Genomic DNA, 14,226 nt, shown 5'->3' with positions numbered 1-14,226 from the left:
GAGCCAAAAGAAGCTTTGTGAGGTCAAAGTGACCTTTGACCACCGAATTCTAATTAGCTCAAGTGGGTATTTGCGTCAGATTCAATAAAATCCCCTCAAAAAGTATCGCATTCAAGGACAAAACATAAAGATGAGATGTGAGGTCGCAGTGACTTTTGATCACCGAATCTAAACGGTTTGCCCTTGACAAAAAATGAACACCCATGCATTTTTCACAAGGTTCCCTTGAGGTGTTCTCTGAGAATGGGACAGAATAATAGAACTCCCCCAGCCGCGGTTGTCTCCAGTGCGGAGGCAAAAGAACACGCGCAGATAAGGCTGTGGGAAGGAAGCAGGCGCATACGGAGACAGATTAGATAAAATACACATCACTGCAGCTACATGTGGGAGGGCGATGCGGCTGGGGATAACACGGCCACACAAGAGCTGAATATAGAGACAAGCGCTCACACAAACCTGCATCCTGCATGTCTGTGTACATACAAAAGACTGACACTACAGAGAACAATAGTTTAGCACATAATGACTGTCTGTCCTTAGAGGTCCACATTATTCCTAGCACATCACACTTGGTTCAAACTCACAGGTGTTCCTGGGGGTCCTTGGGGGCCTTGGATCGGTGCTGCTTCTACTCCTTTGACGTACATGACCTGATTGAGATGCGCAGCGCAGAGATTAGTAATGATATCGTGAACTGAAATGTACTTGTTTGTGAGCAAATACTAGAGAGATGCTATTGCCAAATTGAAATGCCCAAAAAGTATACAGAATGTTACTGGATATGAGTAATACAGGCGTTGATGGCACATTTACCGCCGTCAAAAGCTTTTTTTAGTGCCCACAGAGGCATTATTATTGAAATGTTAAGGTGATATTTAAAGACTAAAGTGATTCATATTGCTAGTTTAGGGGAATTACTGTCGAATTTGAGCATTTGAGTTTCTGTCATACATATGCTGTGAATGTGTGTATTATCGAAGGACATGGCTGACTTATTATGTCTTTATTTTTTACTTTCACACTGCTGAATGAGCCCATTAAAAGCTGCAAAACACTGTGAGGACGTCTTGGATTCTCTTTGCTGTCACACGTCTTACAGTTCCGAAAAAGTCCAGTACAGTGATATCTTGAGATACAAGTTTAATCTGTGCAGTGGTGACACTTGTAATGCAAAACAGTCAAATGATTTTCCCTATTGAAATGTATGGAAATTCTGTTTCAGCACCCACCAAAAAACAACACCAAAAAAAAATGCCATTTCTACTTTTAACTCATTAACTGCCATTGACGGCTATAGCCGTCAAAGATGAAATTTTACCGGGAATTAGTTAATAAGGAAAATAGCACTCTATAATATTTTACATTTTTTATTTTTATACTTTATAAAACATAAAGATAATGTAAAGAATTAAAAAGTTTTTGCTCGACCTGGCCACCGGGCAGCAATATAATGTAGCCATGCAGACAAACGAAACAGAGCTACATTCAATAAGCAACTCATATATCGAACACCTTCGTATCTTCAGTAATATTAGTCATTTATTTAGTTCTTAAAATTTGGGGTTTGACTTTCCTTTTGAAGATTAGAAACAGCCACATAAATGCTATTTGTTAGCTCATCTACAGTGTTTCCAGTAGTATCTTACGATTAAGTTGGAACACTTTAAAGCAAAGTTATGTGGTTGTTTTTAAATACAATGTGTAATTCTCTTTGTTTTATGTTTAGTCTGTAATCTTGAACTGGGAGTAGCATTGAACTACTTGGAGCCTCTTTTTTTAAAGGGTGCACTGACTATGCCAAACTGCTGCTTGTTGTGAAGTGAGCTGAGTTGCGTTCAATGCCACCATACAGTGCTCAAATATTTTTGCATGCAAATCAAAGAGAAAAAAAATCAGCTAAACAACAGCTTGTATATTCATCTCAAAGCACCACTGTATTTTGCAAACAATTAGTGATTAGCTTGAGAAATAACAGTTCAACCTTAAATACTTTAATTGGTAAAAATGTTTTTGTTAGTCCCACCTGTCCTGGAGGACCTATGTTGCCGGGCAGTCCAGAAGGTCCAGGGGGGCCAGCGGGGCCTGAAGGCCCATTGAGACCCCGATCTCCTTTTTGCCCGTCACGGCCCTGAAAGAGAAATTATTACATAACTAATCCTTTCCCAAAGGCTTACTTCCTCCGAGCCTATAGTGGAGACTGAACTATAACATCAAAGCAGGTGGCCAGTGCCACCCCTGCACTGATGTTTTAAAGATCATTAATAGGAATTTGCATATAAAAACACAAGTCTGAAACTGCTCTGGATTCCTCACATAAGTGTCTTCTTCTTACAGATTTGACAAATTTGATTAGAATAGATTAGAATATAGCATGAGGCAAAGCCAAATTTGATGTGGTACACAGTGAAGTAAATTAAAGTGAAATCAATAAAAGGAAGTGAAGGCAGAAAGGTGGAGAGACAGAGAAGACACAACGTAAAACCAAAAGTGACAGCGCAGACACTTGAGAAGAATGATGATGTACAGTAATTGAGATTTGGCAAAACTGACATCTCGTCCAGCAGATCCAGCGTCTCCTCTATCACCCTGTAGGTAGAAGAAAAAAGTGTCAGCTACCAAAAGAATCACACACATGGTCATCATCATCCTCATCAGCCATAACTTTCACAACTTCATTAAATGTGTGGAGTGTGAAACTAGAGAATAAGTGACCCTGGATGTCAGTCTGTTTTTTTTTTTGTTTTTTTTAACCATAATACTGGTCAGGTAAAACAAAAAGAAAAATAATTTCCAATAAAAGAAAGAGCAGTCTGTGAGAAATGATCATAGAATGGAACACGAACCTTTCGGCCATCCTCTCCTGGCACACCGTCCTCGCCCTGTGTAATCAAAACAAACTGCATTACCGACTCTACAGGGGGAAACTGAATGATGGCCAGTTTTGCAGTAGGGGCACTCAGATAATTTAGTGCCACCACTTTACAGACTCATTCAGGACAGCCATTATGCAGTCAAGCCTGAAATAAAAGTCTGCACTCTTTCTGACTAGCGCATCAACGCTAACTCAACAAAGCACACTTATACTTATTTAATACTGTTTTCTGACTATTGATATTGAACATAATCAAAACCACAAGTTGGAATCCTATTTATTACCATTTTGCCAGGAAGCCCAGGTTTACCATCTTCTCCTGCTTTACCCTGAAACAACGCACAAAACCGAATGTATTTACTAGTAAACCAATACAGCATATATCTGTGTGCCTATAAGTGTGAACGTGTACTCACAGCTGTTCCTGTAGCACCTGGAGCGCCCACAGGCCCTTGGGGACCCTGTTCCCCTCGAGGTCCTGCTAAACCCTGGGAGCAGTTTTAGCATTATAAGCACATTTCATCAATTGAATGCACTTTTCATCAAAAGAGAAGTTTGAATACAAATAACACTTGAATGTGTAATAATCTCTCTCTCTCTCTCTCTCTCTCTCTCTCTCTCTCTCTCTTTCTCTTTTTCTCTCTCTCTCTCTCTCTTTCTCTTTCTCTTTCTCTTTCTCTCTCTCTCTCTTTCTCTCTCTCTCTCTCTCTATATATATATATATATATATATATATATATATATAATGGTGTGGCTAGTGTTTTTACAGCATATAGCAGGAAAGATTGAATTAGTTACAAGATGTTTATATTTATGTGTAAGCACAGACGGAAGAGAAAAAACACGAGCGTCACTGAGCTGCAGCTCTTGCAAATATCTATTCCTAGAATCCCTTTAATTTCATAAGTATAAGATGAGTCATTATGTGCTTGAAGAGTAATTATGAAAATGGCCATTTTAATGTGACAGTCCCCCTTCAAAGAAAAGTGGCAGGGAGATCATTTCCACAGCGTAACAGCTGCTAACATTTCCACAGTGCCCTCTGTAGGATGCAAGCATGAAGTACAACAGCTATTTTTTCCATTTAACTATACCGGGCTGTAAAAGTCATCAATACAATTTTCTTCAATTTGTGTATACAGTTTTATATGCTTTCATAAAGGTAAACTCACGTCTCTTCCAGGATCCCCCGATTTCCCAGGATCACCCTGCAATTAATAAACGACAAGAAGCACACAAAACGTATTAGCGGTGGACATGTTCTACTTTGGATAATGTTCAACATACAGCATGTTTGTTGGGTTTGGAGCTCCAGTACCCTCTGACCAGGTGGTCCGGCAACACCTGGTTTACCATCCAGACCAGGACGACCATCCAACCCGGAGGCTCCCCTTTCTCCCTGATTGCACAGAGAAGTGAAGATTAGAGCCAAATCTATGACTTGCTACATTTTGGAGCCACCAGACGACCCGCCGGATATTATGACGTTCTTTGACAGGCTAACCATTCCAACAATCACCCCCAGAGGACAGTTTGAAATAGATAGATGGAGAGATTACAAGCAAACAAGTAATGAAGGCAATTAAATCAATGCAGAGCGGCAAAGCCTGACAGGTTTTTAATTGAGGTGTACAAGGTATTTGTTGATACGATAGCACCGATACTTGCAGGTCGTAACAGGACATGGCAGTACCCGTTTGCTTCCTTGTAAGAATTTGACTATTTGAATATTTTTTTCATTTTATTTTTGCAATACTAGAGTAAATAGATGTAATTGTTCATCCACTGCAGTAGGTGGCAGTACTGTGCTCATTGAAAGCGTGTGCAAGGAGTATTAGCTCCTATGCAGAGATGTTTTTACAAAAATTTTGTAGATACATAATAAGATTTATAGTCGTGGTGGAGAGTTAGGGGGGCTTGAAATATTTTTTTCCTCCAAGGAGAGGGTCGGATTGTAAGACCGCACTACATGCAGATGACCAGCTTTTGTGCATATCCATACCGATGGTATTAATAATATCCATAACCAATAAAAATAAATCAAAATTTGCATTAAAAATACAACACATATGTTTACATATGTACAGTTTACATTCTGTATGGCGGAGGAGTTAAAGTTACAGATTAGCAGGTGACATTAATATACTTTAGCTAAAATTACAGTCCTTCCTAGAGATCTTCATGTGTTTCAGATGATCCCCATAATAATCCCCGTGAAAATATTCAAAAGAAAGACTAAGCTTTTCATTTATTGCTGGGATGAATAAAATATACCTACAGATGGTGGTAGGTTTGGATGACAGAATGATCTTTGGTATTACTGGGCTGCCAACATAAAGCTAATTCATTGGATTTACACATATGAGAATAAAATGGGTCCAGACTGTGTACATATAAAACTATAATCCGCTTGCTGCCAACAATCACATTATCGCTACGCTATCACACAATGGGCTCTTTGCACAAATCCACTACTTTCTGAACTCAGTACCACTCATTCATTTTGTGTCTTTCATGATTGGACAAACTGATTAATCGAGGTGTGCCCTCAGTAACCATGACGACAATGGCCTGACACACTTGGATTAATCAATTTGTCCAATCATAAAAGACAGGAAGTAGCGGATTTGTGCAAAGAACCCATATAGCTCACAAACCCAGATTAAAGCCTCATTTAGGATTATTTTTTAAATTGGGGAGACGTTTCCATTTAAGTATAACAAGTATTTTGCTCACAAATAAGCATTTCTTTCTTCAGTCTGTTTGACAATTTCAGTATTGTCATAGAAATGGGTTGATAGGGTTGTGATGTGATGCTTTCATCCCGTTTGAGCTCCCCCAAAAAAATACACCAGATCACATTACTTTAGGATTGTCAGAGATGTAAAAAGAGAAGAAACGTGTATCTGTGATTTACAATAGACTCGAAAACCAATAACATGGGACAAAAATGAAATGGCAAAAGGATTTGAGGGTTGAGCTTTCTGAGCATTTGTGGCAACGTAATCGAGAACAATAATTCTAAAATAAGTGTGATATGACTACCACTAGTGCTACGTAAAGATCCACTGAACTCAAAGTTCCATCTGCATAATGTCGCTACATTGTTTTGTTTTTTTACTGTATATCCATTTGTTTAGGGCAGTTGAGTTCTATTTAAATTTTACTTTTCTGAACTTGGGGTGATACATTAATTTGACTAAATCAACACAAATGGGAAATTGGTGTATGCCTATCTGTTTATGGATTGTGTCTTAGTTAACAAAATGGAGGTAACAGGAGGTAGCATTAGGCTAAGTTAGCTCGCCGCCGTTCAAACCTTCTCTCCAGGTGTTCCTCTTTCTCCGCTGTCCCCCTGAAAAAGACATTTTTGTGTGGTAAACATAAGTGAAACACAACCACTATATTTCTGTACAGACAGTTATAAGTAGAGATGCAGTGACAGAAAGAAAACTCACTCTGGAGCCGGCAAGCCCACGCTGTCCCTCAGGACCCTTTGGAGAGAGCAGGGAAGGAACAAGAAGTCACACAGGTTTACCAACCATGCATAACAAATCAACAGCGAAAAGGGTCAGTGTGCATACTGATGCATACACCGACGCTGATCAAGAGCTCATGGAAGCAATTGTAAACCGCAAGTACTGTAGGAGGCAGACTCACTCTTGGGCCTACAGCTCCCGAAGTTCCGGCTTCACCTTTCTGACCGTTGCTTCCGTTCGCTCCTGGGTTTCCTTTGTCTCCCTGACAAGCACAACAATAGCATCAACACTTAGTTGGGCCACACAGAAAAGTTTTCTTCGTTTCCCCATACATGATTAGAAAGTATTTCCTTGATGGTTTCCTCTATTTTTCAGATCTGTACACGTAGCTGGAAGCAGGTGAAAGATTCGAGTGTCAAGTGGAAAATGATGTTGCCATTTTCACCCACTCATCCACATACTGTATTTAAAGAATGTTTCAAATTGGTGCTTTACCATGATAAATTGATCCAATTAATGTTAAAGATAGTGACTGTCAACTTGGCTGTATTTCCCGAGAAGTGAGGACCCTGTGGTGTGTAATGGTCTGACTTCAAATCAGATGGCGGCAGTGTGTTTAAATCATCCATCCATCCATCCTTCTATTTTCTACCACTTATCCTGTTCAGAGTGAGCCGGAGCAAAACTGTCTGTGGGCGAGAGGCGGGGTATATCCTGGACTGATCGCAAGTCAATTACAGGGCCTACAGAATACTGACAAACATTCACATCAAAAAGGAAATTTGGAAGAACACAGCAAAATCGCCAGTGTCAGATTAACACTGAGAGCGTTACATATAACACTAGAAAAGTGTTTTATATGTCCACACCCATGAGTGTAAATCTTACACTTTTCAAAGTGTTACTTTTTTCCCACACTTAACCAGTGTTACTCGAACACTGTTGTGGTATTAAAGATCTACATTGGTAAACACTAAGTAGTGTTGAAAGTACTCTACACTAGAGTCAGTGTTTCATATTGAATTCAGCTAAACTACACTTATTTACTTCTAGTGTTTCAACACTTATGAGTGTGTATTGCACTAGTGTCAGTGTTAAAAAGTTAGCTCAAACTACACTTTACAAATTCCTAAATGGTACTTCATTTATATAGCGTTTCCTTCTTACAAGGCCCCCAAAGCGCTTGAGAGAGTTTAGACATTTTTTTTGAAAATAGTTAGGTTTAGCTAATATACATTTGAGTAAGCCTGTTTTGTATTAAATAGATGGTTGAACTGTGGCAGATTCAGATTCAGCATATCTACAGTATTGTTATTGTCACAAAGGAACAATGAAACTTCGTTTGGAGCATCCATACAGCAGAATTGGTAAAGTGCAAAATCCCACAAAATAAGCGTCAAAGGTAAGTGTGAAGATTCATTTTCACCTATTAAACTGCTAACCCTTTATTTATTGCATCATCCATAGCTCTAAAACCATGAAAAAGGGGTTGCCGCGAGCCATCGCTGCGAGCCAGCTCACATCAATAGTTGTCCGGCGCGAACTGAGCTCGTATCGTACCATTTTAATCAACGATAGCATCATAAATTTGCAAAAAAAATTGTGTTGTAAATAAGCTTTTTTTTTTTTTGCATATTAAATTACCAATTGAAGATGATTTTTGGGGTAGTGTTGTGTTGATGTACAATGGTAAATGATGTAAATATAAAGTATAATTTTTTTTTTTTTTTACAGCAGAATAAGCCAGAAATGGTCACGTCCCATTCCAGTTCATGCAATGTTTAAATTTTTTATTTATTTATTTTTTTTTAAGAATAATTGTCATTGATTAAAGTAAAAAGCAGCTGAAGTAGAGAGTAGGAAAAAGCTAGCTCCCCTTTTAGCTACAATAACATGCATTGTTTGGATTTATGAGGAAGCCGAGAATCCGGACAAAACCCACCCACTGTATACATGAGGAGCATTTTTTTATCACCACACAGGAAGTTGACATCTGAGACTTAAAGTCCAAACCTGTGACTGTGAGGTAGACATGCTAGCCACATGTGCCCTATTTGAATCATGTCAGGGTCAAACTGAGACTCTTGAAAACCTAAATTTAGCTGAGTTCATGATCTTCCAGAACAACAAAACATCATTTGTGTCATGGATGGATACCATTACTCTGTATGTCTTTACAGCGTTACCATGGCGACTCTGCCCTACTGACTCTTTGGCCTTGCCATTGCTGCGTGTAATGCAACTAACTGCAAGTACAGTTGCAGTCGAATCTTTTTACACACCTTCTCCCCTTCCTGTCCTTTCAACTGGCCTTGGATGTCAGCCTGTTAAGGAAGAACAGAGACCTTTACATGTAATTATAGAACCAAGTGTTATCGCAATTTGCTGAATATGCGCATGCTCATTGATATAACAATTACAATATACAATTGCAATCAATTTTGCCAAAGATGATTGATTTTTGTTTATGAAACGTGACATACCAATTTCCCTGGTGGCCCTGGAGGTCCTTGACTTCCCTTAAGAAAGAAATGAAAAACGTGCATTTTTATTCAACAAGGTGTCGGTGTATTCATATAACATGAAACTTTATGAGGACAAACCTGCAATCCTTTCTCTCCTCTGAGGCCGTTGAGTCCAGGGCTGCCCTGTGAACAAATGCAGATCAATAAAGATGTTAAGTAGCTGACCTTGCACCTGTGGAAAGGCCTGCCAACATATTGAAAAGCTGTCTGTATGAAGATGCACAAATGTGGGCCTCACATTTCGCCCCAGCTCTCCTGGCTCACCCGCGTCTCCTTTCTCTCCAGGCCGCCCTGGCTGGCCAGAGATTCCCTAAGGGCGAAACCAAACAAAAAAAAAAAGTGAAACTCAAACTATTTTAAACCTAAATTCAAAATCACCAAACTTGTCATACCCTCAATCCTCGTTCTCCGGGCTTCCCGGGAAGTCCTGACTCCCCCTGAGGACGATACGATAACAAACAACACTGAAACACTGCGGCCATGCTGAGAATGATGATAATGGAGGTCACTTAAGAAATCAGGATTCATAGTCCCAAATTATAATCAAATGAGGTGTCATTGGAGGTTATGCTGCAGTCTATTACACGTGTGATGAAAGCAGACACAACTATATACAGCTACTGCATGTTAAATGACAATCCGCCTCAGTTCAAACTAGAAATGCTAATTGCACATAGAGACTAAAGTCATGTAGTGAAAGTGGCAATGACATATGGTAATTAATCACCGTGATTAGATTTAAAATCCTTTACATACCCAAAAATAATGAGAAAAGAGTTACAAAGAGAGAATCAGAAATCAGACTTACAGCGGTGCCTTCATCCCCCTTCTCTCCTCGTTCTCCCTGTAACACAAGCATAAATAATACTGACTTTTTAACACTGATGAAACAAAAAAAAAAACACTCAGTGTGCAAGAAGCATATACAGACACACAATGGCATATTTCTCTCACAAAACAAAAGGGGATAATATATTACCTATAACAGCATCCTGTGAGGAAGATGCATGCATTCACATTCACATTCAACAGGTAGACAATATTTGTGAAGAAATCACCTATTTGTCAAGACAGATCTGTCTTTTCCCCAAACTAATTTACATTTACATTGCAATTCTCTTCGAAATTGGTTGCGATTGCTCAGAGATGAAGATGTTGAGCTGACAGAAATAATCCTATCACGCTGTCTAATACATCACAATGTCGTGTGCGTATCACGGCGTAACAATGCAACTCAAGCAGTCATGCAGTGTGCAACTCGTTGTCATGCGTGGCCAGCAATTGTCCACCACTCATTTGAATTGAATTTGAAATTTGAATTGCAAGTGACACAATGGCCCAAATAGAAAGAATAAAATTATGAGTTTTACAATACTATATTTATAATTTCATATGTATCTGTGGCAAGAAAAAAAAAAAAACGGTTGTTGAGCTATCATTGGCAACGGCCTCTAAAATATCCACACACTGCTTTATTCTTGTGCATTTCCTTTCTTTTTATTATTTTATTACAGTTACAGGAGCCAGCAAAATCTGCTTCTTTCTTAAAGGGGAAGTCAACCTCCAAAAAATGTCTTGGCAATATTATGTTCTATGCAGCCTCACTAAAATACAAAAACAAAATACGGTTTTGGTTAATATTGCGTGATTCCACTGTCCGGCCCCTCTATGGCATTGATTCCTGGGTATGGGTGGGGGTCCCCGGGATTTGGGGGTCAGGGTTCGTGGGGCTGGCAGATGTCAATCAGAATGTCATGTTTAGAATAGTGAGGGCACATACAACATATTATTGTCAAGGGATGTTTAAGGTTGATTTCCTCTTTAAAAAAGATGTGCCGTGTTAGTGGTTAAATAAAAATGATAGGCATCATGTTTTTCAATAAGAACACCAGGGGTTGGCACGTGTACGAAAGTGAGTAACTGACTGTAATTTGTTTGCGATTGTCCAGTCCCTTGAGTGTGCAGTCACCTGTTTCCCAGGAAGACCGAGCTTCCCTGGGATTCCCGGCCGGCCGTCCTCTGCCCTCTCTCCCGGCTCACCTGGGTCTCCCTAATGGGCAGTTTCAAGAGCAATTTGGCAAGGAGATAAATACAAATCAAGCAGAAAAGCCAAATGAAGCACAGTAGGCTCTCCTCACCTTGGTACCCGGCCTACCGCTAACACCTGGAGTTCCCTAAGGAGGGAGAGAGCACATGATTTATGCATTTGTAGTTTGGGGCACGACTGAAATGTGGCACAAGGGAACGCGGGATGAATAATAGAAGATATTGTCAGGAATATTTCACGGGCACTGTACTGGTGGTGCAAGCAGAAGAGCTAGTAGATAAAACAGAACTCTCCAATGTGATGTTAGGATGACGGCCGGCTTTCACTCACTGCCTCTCCTCGCTCTCCTTTAGGTCCAATCGTGCCCAAGCCTGACCCTGGAGATCCCTTTTAAGGTTAGAACAAAGGAGGTGTCATTTGGATACTGGATACCAGTGCCTTTTTTTTTTTTTTTTTTTTTTAGAACTGTACAGTTACTGACTTTCTCTCCTCTCTGTCCTGAGTCTCCCTTTGTTCCTCTGGGCCCCTCAAAACCAGGCAGACCCGGCTCCCCCTTAGGGAGAAGAGCAAATGGGAGGTGTCAGGCTATAATGGTAAAATTGATGATTGTAAGAGATATTACTTACCTGCTCTCCTTTCTTCCCTATGGGACCTTGAACCTGGAGAATTTTAACACACAGTAATGTCAAAGATTTACGAAACCCGTAATTATTCCACTCATTATTTTTCAGACAACTCACAGTTCGCCCTGGTTCCCCTCGTGCACCTTCACCTCCCTGAGAACACACAAGTTCTTTAATCTTTTGCTAGGATACTCATTACATGCGATTATGAGACGTTCTGCAGTAGAATCACGTTGCAACTGACCTGACCCATCTGGTATGATTACTCCTAATTGAATCAATCTCACCTTTTCTCCCAATGCTCCGCTGGGCCCTGGGGAACCCTGAGGACAATTGGAAAGACTTAGACATGAGACTCCAAGCAAAAGTCAGGTTATGAAACATAAATGGCGACGCCGGGTATATATTCACCCTCAACCCTGGAGGTCCTGGGGTTCCTGGTTTTCCTGCGTCCCCCTATGAAGACATTAGGAAAATAAGGATGTGAACGCTTGGAAATAATAGACTACAAAATAAATGCTTACTCTCTCTCCCGTTTCACCAGCAAGTCCTCTTTCTCCCTGCAAAGAAACAAATCCACAGTTATTCTTATGTTATGTTGTTTTCTTTATTTTGGGGAGTTTTTGTTTCCTGTTAAATGTTGCTTCTGGTGTCATCATGTTTTTGGGTTGATGACGATGATGGTGGGGGGCGGTGGGGGTAAACCTGTTTATTTTCAGTTTGAATATATTTTTGTTTGTTTGTTTTGGATCCACGGAATGAATAAAAAGGGAGAAAAAGGAGAAAAAAAATGCACAGTTGATGCAAAATGTTCTGATATGTCACCAATGCCTCCATGTAGCATAACAAATATTTTCATTTCAATTTAATGCAACCATACTTTTCAAGAGGCAAAAATTGCCTGTCACACAAAGCGCTCCTCTAAGTTTGAGCAGCTATGAATATCATTTCACACAGCCAGACCTTCATGAGGAAAAAAAAAATAGACATTTAAATGAGGTGGTCTATAGTCTGGAAAAACATAGTCAATATTATGTCAGCTATTAGCTTCTACTTTTGTTGTGTCCTTTGTGGTGAATATATACAGACTGTGCTCATACAAGCATAAACATTACTGTTTTTCAACACGTGACTGTTTTTCAAAGCACATTGTATGCTCCATGTTCTAATATTCAGGCTTGACTCCTGCTCATATCTCCACTTACCCGGTCTCCCTGCGATCCAGGCTCGCCCGGCTGACCTCGATCGCCCTATCGGGACAGAGCGCGATAGAGGTCAGGCTTCTAATTAAATGTTACAGCACATCTCATTTTTCATACCTTTATCGTACCTTACTGCCAATTTCTCCTGGGGGCCCACGAGGACCCTGAAGGACATAACAAGACTCTTAATGTGTGCAGGCAATCACCGACAAAAGGGTGTTCACCCACATGTGTCCAAAGATTAAATAAGAGCAACTAAAAAGAGCCTGACATCTGCCCATGTCTTCTTCCTCTGAGACTGTAAAACCTAAATGTATTCACATGGCACGTAAGTAGAGCGAGTTGTTTGTTAGGCTGACCCACCCTGTCACCAGGATCGCCCTGCCTGCCTAGTGGCCCAGGCAGCCCAACAGCACTGTCACCCTGTAAAATGAAAAGGGAATGCATTTTTAATGACTAATTAGTGGAGGACAGCTGCTGAAAAAAGAAATGCGAAAATGTTATCTTTTAGGAATTAATACCTTACTTAACGTCCATATACTGTACATGTTTTGATGTATTCAACATTTTTCCAAACTGTTCAAAATTCCAACTGAATTACTAGCCGGTTAGAGGTCACCAACCTTTTTGAAACAGTGAACTACACCTTGGGTACTGATTATTGCAAAGGGCTAGAAGTTTGATGCATATTTCTGAAATCATATGTTTTATTGTTATTATTATCAATCAATGAGAGTCATCTATGTGAAGACACTCATCACGTTGTTGATTTATCTAAATAATTAAAAAAAAACAAGATAGGAAACATGAATAATATGCAAAACTATTACTACTACTACTACTAAGCTAATATTTCACATGATCACTTCTACATCATTCTTAGGAAATCCCAATATCTCATGACAGGTGAGCTTTTGTAGCCATTACATGTTGGTGATGCCTGCTCTAGCCACTGATTGGTCCAATCATTTCACCTCAACAGACACTCATATCGGTTTCAAAACTGTTGAAGGCGATTTTCAATTTGAAGTACGAATAGTATGTAGCCCTAATTTTGTAGCACTGCAAGTGAAAATGGATGCCTTTCTAACATAAAAAGTCAAATTAAAAAATAACAGGGGAAAGTTTCAAAGACATACAATTCTATATAGTTTTGTACAGCAGTTTACTTCAACGGGAAGTCAACCCCGCAAAAAAATATTGACAATAATATGTTCCATGCAGCTTCACTAGTCTAAAATGCGATATTCTGGTTAATATTGCGTTAGTGGAATATGAGTTAAGCAGTTTTCATCAATATCAGTAGGCGGCCATTTTACCATCTTACTGTCGAGTCAAAATGACATCACAGTTGCGCAAGTCTCAGGTGACAACCAATCACAGCTCAGCTTCATTAAACAGGTGAGCTGTGATTGGTCTTTGCTTGAGCCCTGAGCAATTGTGATGTCATCTTTAGTCGACAGCAAGTGGCAAAATGG

At 39.8% G+C, this 14,226-nt stretch overlaps 1 protein-coding gene across 1 annotated transcript in view; it reads right to left on the bottom strand.

Annotated features, from left to right (window-relative positions):
• col7a1 (collagen, type VII, alpha 1) overlaps nt 1-14,226 on the bottom strand; it is a 96,838-nt gene that overhangs the window by 30,485 nt on the left and 52,127 nt on the right. The window contains exons 45-73 of the mRNA XM_077573497.1: nt 13,112-13,171; nt 12,877-12,912; nt 12,752-12,796; nt 12,071-12,106; nt 11,958-12,002; nt 11,834-11,869; nt 11,664-11,699; nt 11,550-11,582; nt 11,405-11,476; nt 11,254-11,310; nt 11,015-11,050; nt 10,846-10,926; nt 9,685-9,720; nt 9,269-9,313; nt 9,115-9,186; nt 8,955-8,999; nt 8,835-8,870; nt 8,634-8,675; nt 6,533-6,613; nt 6,331-6,366; nt 6,192-6,227; nt 4,191-4,271; nt 4,045-4,080; nt 3,289-3,360; nt 3,157-3,201; nt 2,844-2,879; nt 2,551-2,586; nt 2,024-2,128; nt 585-650 (exon numbers count right to left, since the gene is read on the bottom strand). Of these exons, the coding sequence (XP_077429623.1) occupies nt 585-650; nt 2,024-2,128; nt 2,551-2,586; nt 2,844-2,879; nt 3,157-3,201; nt 3,289-3,360; nt 4,045-4,080; nt 4,191-4,271; nt 6,192-6,227; nt 6,331-6,366; nt 6,533-6,613; nt 8,634-8,675; nt 8,835-8,870; nt 8,955-8,999; nt 9,115-9,186; nt 9,269-9,313; nt 9,685-9,720; nt 10,846-10,926; nt 11,015-11,050; nt 11,254-11,310; nt 11,405-11,476; nt 11,550-11,582; nt 11,664-11,699; nt 11,834-11,869; nt 11,958-12,002; nt 12,071-12,106; nt 12,752-12,796; nt 12,877-12,912; nt 13,112-13,171 (1,479 nt within the window). The remainder of the gene's footprint in view (nt 1-584; nt 651-2,023; nt 2,129-2,550; nt 2,587-2,843; nt 2,880-3,156; nt 3,202-3,288; nt 3,361-4,044; nt 4,081-4,190; nt 4,272-6,191; nt 6,228-6,330; nt 6,367-6,532; nt 6,614-8,633; nt 8,676-8,834; nt 8,871-8,954; nt 9,000-9,114; nt 9,187-9,268; nt 9,314-9,684; nt 9,721-10,845; nt 10,927-11,014; nt 11,051-11,253; nt 11,311-11,404; nt 11,477-11,549; nt 11,583-11,663; nt 11,700-11,833; nt 11,870-11,957; nt 12,003-12,070; nt 12,107-12,751; nt 12,797-12,876; nt 12,913-13,111; nt 13,172-14,226) is intronic.

The sequence above is a fragment of the Vanacampus margaritifer genome, chromosome 8, assembly GCF_051991255.1.
Source record: "Vanacampus margaritifer isolate UIUO_Vmar chromosome 8, RoL_Vmar_1.0, whole genome shotgun sequence".
NCBI classification, from domain to species: domain Eukaryota; kingdom Metazoa; phylum Chordata; class Actinopteri; order Syngnathiformes; family Syngnathidae; genus Vanacampus; species Vanacampus margaritifer.
Note: the sequence above shows the minus strand (reverse complement) of the source record. Positions and strands in the feature narration are given on the sequence as shown.